The 12,417-nt window shown below is 38.3% G+C and overlaps 1 protein-coding gene across 1 annotated transcript in view; it reads right to left on the bottom strand.

The window, feature by feature from the left end:
* Window positions 1-522: 522 nt before the first annotated feature.
* The window catches only part of Mccc2 (methylcrotonyl-CoA carboxylase subunit 2), a 130,845-nt gene continuing 118,950 nt past the window's right edge, over window positions 523-12,417 (bottom strand). Inside the window, exon 12 of the mRNA XM_071672181.1 lies at window positions 523-2,265. Coding sequence (XP_071528282.1) covers window positions 2,148-2,265 — 118 coding nt within the window. The 3' untranslated portion in view covers window positions 523-2,147. The remainder of the gene's footprint in view (window positions 2,266-12,417) is intronic.

The raw sequence follows: 12,417 nt of genomic DNA, 5'->3' as shown, positions 1-12,417 counted from the left end.
GGGAATGCAAAGGGAATGAATTGTGAAATGGTAGAATGGATGAAATGTAATACTTTATGGTGGTTTGAGCATGTGGAAACAATGCAAGACTGGGAGTTTACAAGGAAAGTATATGATAGCACAATTAAAGGGGTTGGTGTGAGAGGAGGACCACCTGGTGGAAGAATGCAAGGAATGGTGCATACGAGGGAGGCATGCAAGGACAGGGATAAGTGGAGATTCTTTTGCAGTGGCTGCCCCTTAGTGTGAGAACCCAGGGGGAACAGGTGTCAGAGATATAGATAAATAAATAGATTCAAAACTTGGTCCAACAACTTGCACATCCTTGTAAAGTGACGGACCCATATTAGATCCCAGCAATCTTAGTTTTCCACTGATAAGTTTTACCCTCTCTGTGATGTTATGCATCATCTTATATGATGCATGAAATACATTAATTACTATACATATGGGTTTCAAGTGGAGGTTCAGGATAAAACCAATTAATTACATGATATACTATTGTATCTCCAACAGAAAAACTTTAAGAATTTTTCAACTTTATTTACAATTTAATATCATCTATAAAAATATTCTACATACATCCCACACCAAGTCCGTATTTACAACAAAACACATGGTAATGAACACAATGTTGAATACACTATAAGACTTTTGTAAAAGACAGTTCAACTTGTCAGTGAAACATTTAAACATGAAAGTAAATGGATTGTCTGGCACCCTTTAAAAACAAAATGCAATCTATACTATGAAATTTATGTAATCACTAATGTATTTCTCTCCTGATGTTAGGATTGATGGCTTCTTTCTCTTTCATAAATATCTACCATTCTTGCATAAGCAAGGTAGTGCCAGAAACTGATGAAAAAATGACCTCATTTCTTCACATCCACTCTCTAGGTGTCATTTCAAATGTGTCTGAAATTGAAACTTAAGCAAAACAATTTCAAATGCAAACTTGGTAGTAACTTGGCACTTGATACCTTTTCAAAATCTAATGGCTGTCATTAAAAACAATCATCTGAGAGTATACTCTTTGACATGAAAAGTGCTTTTCTGTTAAGTGCATAATATAAAAATGTGGTACAAAAATCTACAGCTTTCTAATACTTTAAAAGCTTTATCAAGTTTACAGTTGATTTTGTTATAAAAAAGACTTTCAAAGTATGCCATTCTGAAAAAAAAGAATGATGAAGTTTAAGAAGAAATAACCAGCAGACTTTCAGATGGTATTTCTGTCCAGGGTAATGAGACAAAATTCATAACGTAAAATTAGAAAAATAAACAACTTCAAAAAAAATATCATGGCCCAATATCTATATAGAAAAATGCATCAAACTACACATATATCAAAAAACTATTGAAAAAATATAAGAATCTAAATCTGCCACATGACATATAAATTCGTATGTAATGTACATGAAAAGTCTATATGCCTTGCCATCAACAATAACAACAAAGCTTCATCAAGCTTCATGAAAAAATCTCAAAATCTCATGGTAGGAATAAATAGATACTGACATAAGAGGAAATGCATTTAACTGTAGAATGAGATACAATGTCCAGAGTTTGCTTCATTAAACTCCCAGGGGTAAATTGTTCAGTGTCTCACTGCTGTATATATATCTGCATCATATAATTCACATTTCAAAAAAATCTTTAACATCACAGACCAACACTGACATTAACTCCATCCTAAATTCCTCTGTCTTGTTCAAGCAAATAGTTTCTTTTTCACTTTATAAGCAACTAAAAGATTTATAAGAATAAATTTTTGGTAATTACCTCCACTTGGTTAATTCTTGATATACTTAAATCATTCTTTTGGAATTCAATGCTTAGCACAAAAACTGAAGAATGAAAATGTACAGCTGCTTATGCCACCAGAAAACTTTGTCTTTATCAAGTCCAGAAGTCCACTAAGTACTTATTCCTACCATTCCTATTTAACTGAGGACCCCAGTCCATGCATTACAACAGCATACTTCTGCATCTAATTACTTAATATACACAGGAGCAAGATCTGATTGTACTATCAAAATCAAAACATACAATGCAGTTATACACAAAGACATCTATATAAACTCAGTCCTCAACTGAATAGTCCATCTATATAACTAGGTTGCTTGAATTACCTCCATCACACATTACATTCTAAAGACACCAAAAGTTGTCTTAGGAATGGGAGCATTAAGAGAAGCTGATAATGAGAGGCCAAGGACATGCCGTGTGTCCACTGGATCAATTACACCATCATCCCACAAACTGAAAAGGAAAGGAAACTCAACAAAACTGGCAGCAAGTTACTGGAGGAGAAAGACTTTAATGAACTGCATGTAAAAACATATCAAATGAATTCCAATAAAAAAAATAATCTCAATCTGTGGCAATGCAGCATAATCATGCTGCAGACTACAAGACACTAGGCATGTCACAGGAATCTGATATGGTCTTTTCTCCACACCATTCTGTGCACCATTTAATAACTGGGATGCTATCAAAAAACAGCAAGTTCTTTTAACTGCATTATTCAAAAGAAGCCTTCACAATCATCCTTGACAGCACAATCATTACCAACATTAACATGCCTACCAACAGAGGTGCCAGGTATCATGTCCCAAGTGACTTTTCAACTAAATGTCCATGACACCACTTACTAGGGCTGTAGCCAAGTCCATCTTATCCAGTCTAAATCCAAGTAATCCAAGTTCAAGTCCAGCAAGCTGAAGTTAAATCTACAAGACCCTAAACAAGGTAAAGTACATAAATATGCTATCACTGTGCTAACCAGCTACAAAACAGCAAGTATAAAGAATAAAATATGTGAGATATTCTTGATTTATCACATGCGATTCTTGTTGTAGCTAATCTATGCAACAACTTTATCGTTTCTACAATTGTCTACCTGAAATTTTCAGCAGTTTAATCATCATATGGGCTCCACTTGGTTTTGATATTTATGACATATACCACTATACATCATGCCTTTAAAAGGTAGTAGCTGGTAGGCAACCAACAACCTGGGAGGTATATTACCAGTACTACCTGCCTGGGTATAAGGAGGGTTAGTGACACTTGCTTAATGAGCCAGTAATACCCTCATTGTCAACCTTTCCTCACTCATTCTCTCCTTATGTCCAAGACATTTCAACACACCCTTTTCTGCTCTTTCAACCACACTCTTTTTATTACCACATGTATCTCTTACCTTTTCATTACTTACTTGATCAAAGCACTCACACCATATATTGTCCTCAAACATTCAATTTCCAACGTATCCATCCTCCTCCACACAACCCTATCTATAGCCCATGCCTCGCAACCATATAATATTGCTGGTAATACTATTCCTTCAAGCATACCCATTTATGCTCTCTAAAATAACATTCTCTCTTTCCAAACATTCTTCATTGCTCCTAGAACCTTTGCCCCTTCCCCTACCCTTTGACTCACTTCTGCTTCCACACTTCCATTCACTGCTAAGTCCACTCCTAGATATCTAAAATACTTCACTTCCTCCAATTTTTCTCTATTCAAACTTACACCCCAATGAACTTGTCCCTTAACCATGCTAAGCCTAATAACCTTGCTTTTATCAACATTTACTCTTGACCTTCTCCTCTCACACACTCTTCAAAACTCATTTAACAACTCCTGCAATTTCTCCCTCGAAACAACCACCAGTGCTGTATCATCAGCGAACAACAACTGACTTACTTCCCAGGCCCTCTCATCCCCAATAGACTGCATACTCACCCCATCATCAAAACTCTTGCATTTATATCCATCACCACCCCATCCATAAAAACTTAAACAACGATGGTGACATCACACACCCTTGCCACAGACCAAACTTCACTGGGAACCAATTACTCTCCTCTCTTCCTACTCATACACACACCTTACACCCTTGAAAGACTTCTCACGCCTAGCAGCTTACCTCACACACCCCATATCCTTCAGACCTTCCACAAAGCATCTCTATCGACCCCATCATATGCCTTTCCTAGATAATGCTACATACAAATCCATCTGTTTTTCTAAGTACATCTCACACACATTCTTCAAAGCAAAAACCTGATTCACACATCCTCTACCACTTCTGAAACCACACTGCTCCTCCACACTCTTTTGCTCAGTACATGCCTTCAACCTCTCAATCAATATCCTCCTATGCAACAAACTTATGCCTTGGTAGTGTGAAAATTCACCATTATCCCCTTTGCTTTTATACAAAGGTACTATACATGCATTCCTCAAATCCTCAGCCATTTCATCACAATCCATACATAAACTGAATATCCTTACCAACTAATCAACAAGATAGTCATCCCCTTTCTTAACTTCAACTGCAATACCATCCATCCCAGCAGCCTTGCCACATTTCAACTTCTGCAAGGCTTTCACCACCTCTTCTCTCTTCACTAAACCATTCTCCATGATTCTGACTTTGCTTACCACCCCAATCAAAATACCCTACATATGCCATTCTATCATCAAACATATTGAACAATCCTTCAAAATACCCAATCCATCTCTACCTGTTACCAATTCCCCTTTTGCCCCTTCACCAATGTTCCCATCTGTTCTCTTGTCTTTCACACACTATTTACCTCCTTCCAAAACACCTTTTTATTCTCCCTAAATTTTAATGATACTTTATCCTAACTCTAATTTGCCCTCATTTTCAACCCTTGCACCTTCCTCTTGACCTCCTGCCACTTTCTCTTATATATTTCCCAATCATTTGCACTCCTTCCCTGTAAGTACAGCCCAAATGCCTCTCTTTTCTCTTACACTAGCAACTTTACATCTTCATCCCTCCACATACTATCCTTCCTAATCTGCCCACCTCCCACCTTTCATATGCTACATGCATCTTTTGCATATACCATCACTGTTTCCTTAAATACCTCCTCTACTTCACCCACTCCCTTCACTTAATTTGCTCTCACCTTTGCCATTCTACAGTCAAGTTCCCTTGATATTTTTCACGCATGTGTCCTTTCCAAGCTCACCTACTCTCACAACTCTCTTCTCCCCGACATCGTGTCCTCTTTCTCAAAAACCTCGGCAAATCTTCATCCTCACCTCAACAAGATAGTGATCAGACATCCCTCCAGTTGCCCTTCTCTGCACGTTTACATCCAAAAGTCTCTCTTTTACATGCCTATCAACAAATATGTAATCTAATAATGCCCAGTGACCATCTCTCCTATTTATATATGTATACTTGTGTCTATCTCTTTTTTAAACCAGGAATTCCTGATTACTAGTCTTTTTTCAGCACACAACTCCACAAGCTCTCCATCATTTCCATTCATAACAGTGAGTACCCCATGTGCACTAACTATACCCTCAACTGCCATATTACTTACCTTCACATTTATAAAACACGTCACTAATACCCAGTCTCCTGCATCAAAACTGCGGACACTCTCACTCAGATGTCCCCAAAACACTTGCCTCTCATGATCTTTCTTCTCGTGGCCAAGTGCATAAGCACCTACAATCACCCATCGCTTATCATCCATTTTCAGTTTTACCCACACCAATCTAGAATTTACTTCCTTACGATCTGTCACACACTCCCACAACTCCTGCTTCATTAGTAGAGCTAATCCTTCTTTAGCTCTCGTCCTCTCACCAACCCCTGACTTTACTCCCAACATTCTTCCCCTTTACCCTTGAGCTTCCATTTCATTGAGAGCCAGAAAATCCAAGTTTCTTTCCTAAAATATACTACCTATCACCTCTCTTTTATCTTAGTTACATCCACACACATTCAGACACCCCAATCAGAGTCTCTGAGGAAGATGAGCACTCCCCACTTGATTCCTTCTTGTTTCCTCTTTTAGAAACTGAAATATATCTATATATCTCATGATTGATAGACAATGGAAGAGTAATAATAAAAAGTGATTTTTTTTTTCTGACACTCTTCTGTGGCCATAGTTTCATTTTGTGAATATGTACTCCAATTCTTGAATGTCACTATGGAAAAACAACTTCCTATGAACTTTTTTCCTTTTGGAACCCCTGTACTTATCTATTCATCTATAATTGCCCTAGGACCTCTTTCTAAGCAAGTGCATTTTCTCTCGCGGTTTAACCTCAAGCATGCAAAGTCCAGAGACATCACTATCTGGTACAATTTCTGTAAATGACTGACATGCACTTTATTTTGTTACAAAATAGCTATAGTAAGGTGATTATAAGCATATAGAAGATAAAGAAGTTCTCATCAAGTTCCAACAAAGATTGAAGGAGGAAGAAAGCCAACAAGAGTGATGACATGACAGAGACTTCATTTTCTGTAGAAGGTAAACAAAGTCACTTTATGGCCTGGAGATGTCAAAGATAAGTTGACTCTTTGGTACTCTTAAATGATTCCTTAATATTAAACCATTTACACTACTGTACCAACACCATTCCCAAAGCAGAAATTTTCAAAGTGAAAAAGGGTTACCAAGCCATGTATTATGGCCCAGGTCAAGTTGTGAACCCACCTTTTCCACCTATCCACTCTTTGTAAAACATACAGTGTTTAAAAAATAAATTTCCCCAACCAAAGTATGTACTGATAATCTGTCTATTTACTTTGAAAAGCATATATATGGTATACAGATGATGGTGAAAAACAAATATATAAATTGTTAATGAAGCAAATCATCAATGAGAACACAATAAATTTGACTGAAAATATACAGAGAAAAAATCATATAAAGAAAAACATTTGTAAAGGTAAATATCAATATGATGAAATAGAATAAAATAAAAAATTGCACAACACATCTATACTGGCTGTCAAAGACTTCAGCAGTCAGTCTTGCAGGGAGTTAGTATATGCTGGAGGGGTAATGTTGTATGGCTCATGCCCACTAATGATAAATCCAAAGCACTTCTTCTAAATATGGAGATCACAGTGTCTTTCACTATTAGCAAATGGCAATGTAAATTCACTTATATATCAAAATAAATTAATATTCTTATTATCACATTATACTATACTTTGTTGCTATCTCCCACATTAGTGAGACAGCGCAAAGAAACAGACGAAAGAATGGCCCAACCCACCCACATACACATGTATATACATACACGTCCACACACGCACATATACATACCTATACATTTCAACATATACATACATGTACATACATAGACATATACATATATACACATGTACATAACTCATACTTGCTGCCTTTATTCATTCCCATCATCACCCTGCCACACATGAAATGACAACCCCCTCCCCTGCACCTGTGCAAGGTAGCACAAGAAAAAGACAACAAAGGCCACATTCACTCACCCTCAGTCTCTAGCTGTCATATATAATGCACCGAAACCACAGTTCCCTTTCCATATCCAGGCCCCACAAAACTTTCCATGGTTTACCTCAGATGCTTCACTTACCCTGGTTCAATTCATTGCCAGCATGCGACCCCAGTATACCATATCATTCCAATTCACTATTCCTTGCACGCCTTTCACCCTCCTGCATGTTCAGGCCCCGATCGCTCAAAATCTTGTTCACTCCATCCTTCCACCTCCAATTTGCTCTCCTACTTCTCCTCATTCCCTCCACCTCTGACAAATATATCCTCTTTATCAAGCTTTCCTCACTCATTCTCTCCATGTGACCAAACCATTTCAATACACCCTCTTCTGCTCTCTCTACCACACTCTTTCTATTACCACACATCTCTCTTATCCTTTCATTACTTACTTGATCAAACCACCTCACACCACATACTGTCCTCAAACATCTCATTTCTAACACATCCAGCCTCCTCGGCACAACCCTATCTATAGCCCATGCCTCACAACCCTATAACATTGCTGGAACCACTATTCCTTCAAACATACCCATTGTTGCTTTCTGAGATAATGTTCTCACCTTCCACAGATATTTCAATGCTCCCAGAACTTTCGCCCCCTCCCCCATCCTGTGACTCACTTTCGCTTCCATGGTTCCATCCATTGCCAAATCCACCCCCAGATATCTAAAACACTTCACTTCCTCCAGTTTTTCTCCATTCAAACTTACCTCCCAATTGACTTGTCCCTCAACCCTACTGTTCCTAATAACCTTGCTCTTATTCACATTTACTCTCAGCTCTCTTCTTTCACACACCTTACCACATTCAGTCACCAGCTTCTGCAGTTTCTCACCCAAATCACCCACCAGCGCTGTATCATCAGCGAACAACAACTGACTCACTTCTCAAGCCCTCTCATCCACAACAGACTGCATACTTACCCCTATCTCCAAAACTCTTGCATTCACCTCCCTACCAACCCCATCCATAAACAAATTAAACAACCATGGAGACATCACGCACCCCTGCCGCAAACCAACATTCACGAAGAACCAATCACTTTCCTCTTTTCCTACTTGTACACATGCCTTACATCCTCAATAAAAACTTTTCACTGCTTCCAGTAACTAGCCTCCCCATCATATACTCTTAATACCTTCCAAAGAGCATCTCTATCAACTCTATAATATGCCTTCTCCAGATCATGTCATAAATGCTACATACAAATCCATTTGTTTTTCTAAGTATTTCTTACATTCTTCAAAGCAAACACCTGATCCACACATCCTCTACCAATTCTGAAACCACACTGCTCTTCCCCAATCTGATGTTCTGTACATGCCTTCACCCTCTCAATCAATCAATATAATTTCCAAGGAATACTCAACAAACTTATACCTCTGTAATTTGAGCACTAACCTTTATCCCCTTTGCCTTTATACAATAGCACCATGCATGCATTCCACCATACATACATTGAATATCCTCACCAACCAGTCAACAACACAGTAACCCCCTTTTTTAAAATATTCCACTGCAATACCATGCAAACCCGCCGCCTTGCCAGCCTTCATCTTCCACAAAGCTCTCACTACCTCTTCTCTGTTTACCAAGTCATTCTCCCTGGTCCTCTCACTTCATACACCACCTCAATCAAAACACCCTATATCTGACACTCTATCATCTAACACATTCAACAAACCTTCAAAATATTCACTCAATCTCCTCACGTCACCACTACTTGTTATTACCACCCCATTAGCCCCCTTCACTGATGTTCTCATTTGTTCTCTTGCCTAACACACTTTATTTACCTCCTTCCAAAACATCTTTTTATTCTCCCTAAAATTTAATGATACTCTCTCATCCCAACTATAATTTGCCCTCTTTTTCACCTCTTGCACCTTTCTCTTGACCTCCTGCCTCTTTCTTTTATACATCTCCCACTCATTTGCACCATTTCCCTGCAAAAATTGTCCAAATGCCTCTCTCTTCTCTTTCACTAATAATCTTACTTCTACATCCCACCACTCACCACCCTTTCCACGCTTCTCATGTCACAAGCATCTTTTGCTCAAGCCATCACTGCTTCCCTAAATACATCCCATTCCTGCCCCATTCCCCTTCCGTCCTTTGCTCTCACCTTTTTCCATTCTGCTCTCAGTCTATGGTACTTCCTCACACAAGTCTCCTTCCCAAGCTCACTTACTCTCACCACTCTCTTCATCCCAACATTCTCTCTTCTTTTCTGAAAACCTCTACAAATCTTCACTTTCACCTCCACAAGAGAATGATAAGACATCCCTCCAGTTGCACCTCTCAGCACATTAACATCCAAAAGTCTCTCTTTCATGCGCCTATCAATTAACACATAATCCAATAATGCTCTCTGGCCATCTCTCCTACTTACATACGTATACTTATGTATATCTCTCTTTTAAACCAAGTATTCCCAATCACCAGTCCTTTTTTAGCACTTAAATCTACAGGCACTTCACCATTTCCATTTACAACACTGAACACCCCATGTGCACCAATTATTCCCTTAACTGCCACGTTCCTCACCTTTGCATTCAAATCACCCATCACTATAACCCGGTCTCATGCATCAAAACTGCTAACACATTCACTCAGCTGCTCCCAAAACACTTGCCTCTCATGATCTTTCTTCTCATGACCAGGTGCAAAGGCCCCAATAATCACCCATCTCTCTCCATCTACTTTCAGTTTCACCTATATCAATCTCGAGGTTACATTCTTACACTCTATCACATACTCCCACAACTTCTGTTTCAGGAGTAGTGCTACTCCTTCCTTTGCTCTTGTCCTCTCACCAACCCCTGACTTTACTCCCAAAACATTCCCAAACCACTCTTCCCCTTTACCCTTGAGCTTTGTTTCACTCAGAGCCAAAACATCCAGGTTCCTTTCCTCAAACATACTACCTATCTCTCCATTTCTCTCATCTTGGTTACATCCACACACAGTTAGACACCCCAATCTGAGCCTTCGAGGAGGATGAGCACTCCCCGTGTGACTCCTTCTTCTATTTCCCCTTTAGAAAGTTAAAATACAAGGAGGTGAGGGTTTCTAGCCCCCCCTCCCATCTCCTTTAGTCCCCTTCTACAACACATGGGGAATGTTTGGGGAATAAAGTCAGGGGTTGGTGAGCGGACAAGAGCAAAGGAAGGACTAGCACTACTACTAAAGCAGGAGTTGTGGGAGTATGTGATAGACTGTAAGAAAGTAAACTCTAGATGGATATGGGTTTAAAATGTGCTATTTTTTCGAAACTGTCATGCTAATCAACACTAGATGGAGTGCTGAAAGTGACCTCAAAAGTAATTTGTCAGTTATCACTTATACGAAACTTTTCTCCAACTTCGTTATTAATGAGATCTTCATTTGTAGTTAAATCAAAATCTAATATATTATCACCACAAGTCAGTTTCCAGACTACTTGGATTAGGGCAAAATCAAGTAAATTTAGGTAGAGTCCCCATCTACATACCATTATGTTAAAATCTCCTACTATGACAGAATCTTGTTCAATGCAAATTTCTGCTGAGTGATCATAAAATCTTTAATCTACAGTCATTTTTTTTACACAGTTGGTCTTTAATTCCTACAAAAAATGAAGTCAACATTCTTAAGAGATATGAGTTTTTTCTATGATATTTAAATAAGCTTTAACAAAGAGCAGAACAGTGCCATATACTTTTTTTCCCTATCCCTATTTAACTTAGTGTACCCTGGAACTGAATACTCAGCAAGGAAATCTGTATCACTGATATCTAAACAAATTTTGGAAATGGCAATCATATCATATTTTCCTTCCAATTTTGCTGACACTAACTCTGAGACTTTATTTTGCATCCTCATGCATTAACATGAAATATTTTCAGATGAAACCTATCTGGAAAAGTATTTACAAAGGGGGGCTGCATTTTTTTTAACAAATCACATACATAAACTCACTAAGGAGCCTATCAAAACATGCAGCTCCCACTTCATTTAAGTGTAATTTGTCCTTCATAAACTTATCACACCTCATGTAGAAATGCTGCCACAAGTTTATGAACTTAAACTCTTTCCTGAAAACAGAGGTTCCCTAATCTGTTATTTAGACTGAATACCTTACTCAAGGAGGTGTTCCTGGCCCCAATCCTGCAAAGAACTGAAATCATAACACTGTTACTTTTAGCTCGAAAAAGTCGCATAAGCTAGCAACATTTTTCCAACAGTTCCTCAGTTCTCTCCTTCAGTACATCATTAGTACCTACATGAAAAATAACATGCATATCATCATTTGTGCCACAAAAACTTCGTTTACAGCATCGGCAACATCATCTACATTGGCACAAGGGAAAAAAATGTTTAAGGCATGAAGGGTTTCTGATACAGAATACCTTCAGTCACCAACAAGTCTTATTTCATATTCAATGTTGTTGATATCACCCAAAGCCTGAAACAAATTTTTTGCAATTATTGGCATATAAGGTAAATGTGTATGGGGTTTCACATCTATCACACCACCTGGAAGGATCAGCTTTCCCTGGTGAGATAAGGAAAACTTTGAGGAGTCCTAATACCCACAGTGCTGCTGTCTGACAATGATGGCTCACTCCCTGATGCTCTCTGAAAGCTGGTCTCAAAATGTCCTGAAGGATATCTACTCTGTGTTAGAACAGCTATTTTATCAGAAGCTGCAGCCAGATTTTCCTCAAGGGGATGTCTGTCCATGCAAAACCCAGATATCAAAGACGCAAAGGCATTATAAGATTATTGTAAAACTAAACACCAAACTTTCCACTGCACATACAACTTTGTTGACCTATTGGCATGCTGAAATGGTAAAAAAAATTATATATATGACTGAAAAATGGCTTAGTGAAAAAAAAAAAGTCATAAAAACACTATGGCATAGTGAAAAAAGTCATAAATACACTATCTTGTATGTTAGGCTTACAAAAGTGGTTTTTCCAAGCGCACATGTAGGAGTCTTTTTCTTTCTTTTTACCTCACAATCTACAGGACTTTTTAGTACTGCAGTATGATTAACAACAAGCTAAACAGTTCAAAACACACAAAA

Source organism: Panulirus ornatus, chromosome 17, assembly GCF_036320965.1.
Source record: "Panulirus ornatus isolate Po-2019 chromosome 17, ASM3632096v1, whole genome shotgun sequence".
Taxonomy (NCBI): Eukaryota; Metazoa; Arthropoda; class Malacostraca; order Decapoda; family Palinuridae; genus Panulirus; species Panulirus ornatus.
The sequence above is the reverse complement of the archived record's forward strand: the minus strand, read 5'-3'. Positions and strand labels throughout refer to the sequence as shown.